The sequence below is a fragment of the Penaeus monodon genome, chromosome 22 (assembly GCF_015228065.2).
Source record: "Penaeus monodon isolate SGIC_2016 chromosome 22, NSTDA_Pmon_1, whole genome shotgun sequence".
Lineage (NCBI taxonomy): Eukaryota > Metazoa > Arthropoda > Malacostraca > Decapoda > Penaeidae > Penaeus > Penaeus monodon.
This window is the reverse complement of record NC_051407.1, coordinates 37,723,225-37,724,862: the sequence shown is the minus strand read 5'-3', so window position 1 is coordinate 37,724,862 and position 1,638 is coordinate 37,723,225. Positions and strand designations below refer to the sequence as shown.

The following is a 1,638-nucleotide window of genomic DNA, read 5'->3' as shown; positions in this document are numbered from 1 at the left end:
ATGAAACAAATATGTATTAAATCTAGGGATACAAAAGCTTTCTTTATGCTCTGTATACTGCTAAAATTAAAATCAAGGTAGTAGTCATGATATATTTAGAAACATTTATGATAGGCCTGGAAAAAAATTACTATACTACAGTAATTAGATTATTTACTATATTAGAGGTATTCTAATACATAACTCATCATAAAAAATGGCATTGAGGGTGGCTGTAAGGCTGGGTTACACTTCCCTTACAGCTTTCTCTTAAATACTCTGATAATTTGAGGGCTGAGGGTGAGGGTGTGATTTTTTAAAGGGATAAGGGATACTTTAAGGACTCTTTAAACTGTCTTGCAATATGGGTATTAGGGGTTAAACAAAACAGAAAAATAGAAAATAAAAAATGTCATGAGAGTATCAAATGTGACATGTCCTCACTGTCAGATATAACAAATTATAAATGCACTAACAGTAACATGATCATGATGTGAGAAATTACCCTAGTCTACTCTTTGTTAATTAGTGGATATCAATTTCTTTTGGAAAATTACAATACAGGATTGTAATCAATATAATCCAGAAATAACAGCAGTAATTCAGTACATCTCTGAGCCAATTCATATATCATCATCTAAGGAATCAGCCAAAGATTTAGCCTGTAACAATATATGTAAAAGATGTGTAGTGCCATGGATTTGGAGGCAGCCATGACTGATGTACACACATTAGGTGAGTAAATGGTAAGAAAAGCATGTATACCCATTCTTATTTTCCATTAGACATAGATATACCATATATATGATTCATTCCTCTCTTAAAGCCTGTGAATGAGAGGAAAGGGTTGATAACTTGTAAGAAAAGAACATGACATTCTAATCAAGCTACATGAGAAAATATAATTCATGTCACAGAAAGTTATGTGTTCAAAGTGGGAAATTTACAATATCATTATTGTACAGTAATCAAAAGGAAAAAATATGGAATATTAATTCACTGAGGAAGTAGCTACATACTCTTGTCATATTTTATCTTGAAAGAATTTTTGTTTATGGCAACCTAAATCTATTAGTAGTAATAGATTATCCTTGACTCTGCTAGTATTTTATTGACAGTTAAAATATGACAAAGATTTCAGAAAATTTTACTAAGATGTAAATCTTGCAGCTCAAAAGACTAGTCATTAAAAGGAAATACCAAGACCTACAGTCCATTGCATGATAAACAGGGTTTCCATAGAGCACATTTAACATTTAATACTCTCCCAAAGCTAAATAATTCATAAACCATCATAGAGTGAAATTTACGGTAATGCTCTCCCTACCTTAGTTAAATAAAGTAGTGCTTGATACATTAAAAAGAAAACCGAGTATCCAGCACAAAAAATAACAAATATCAAAGGGCCCTAAATTAACATAATATCATAGAGAATGAATCAAAGTAAGCAACAACTTTCGCAACAAGACCAGCAATTTAAAGCCGGAATAACAAACTTACCTCTCGTCATCTTCTGACATTTTTTAAATATTTTCTATATCCCAAAGGCGTCTCACATTTACGTGTAAACTTGTTGTTGTTGATCAGCTGTTGTGATGATCAGCTGTTCGTCAACGTCTGCTCTGCCGGATCCCCACTTTCCCTGCTCGCCGCGATGCA

At 32.7% G+C, this 1,638-nt stretch overlaps 1 protein-coding gene and 1 pseudogene across 1 annotated transcript in view; one reads left to right on the top strand and one right to left on the bottom strand.

Annotated features, from left to right (window-relative positions):
* LOC119587118 (transmembrane protein 11, mitochondrial-like) overlaps positions 1–1,600 on the bottom strand; it is a gene marked incomplete at its 3' end in the record, with an annotated part of 2,393 nt that extends 793 nt beyond the window's left edge. The window contains 1 exon segment of the mRNA XM_037935870.1: positions 1,480–1,600. Within this exon segment, the coding sequence (XP_037791798.1) occupies positions 1,480–1,499 (20 nt within the window).
* Positions 1–1,638, top strand: part of LOC119587117 — a 22,714-nt pseudogene that overhangs the window by 4,817 nt on the left and 16,259 nt on the right.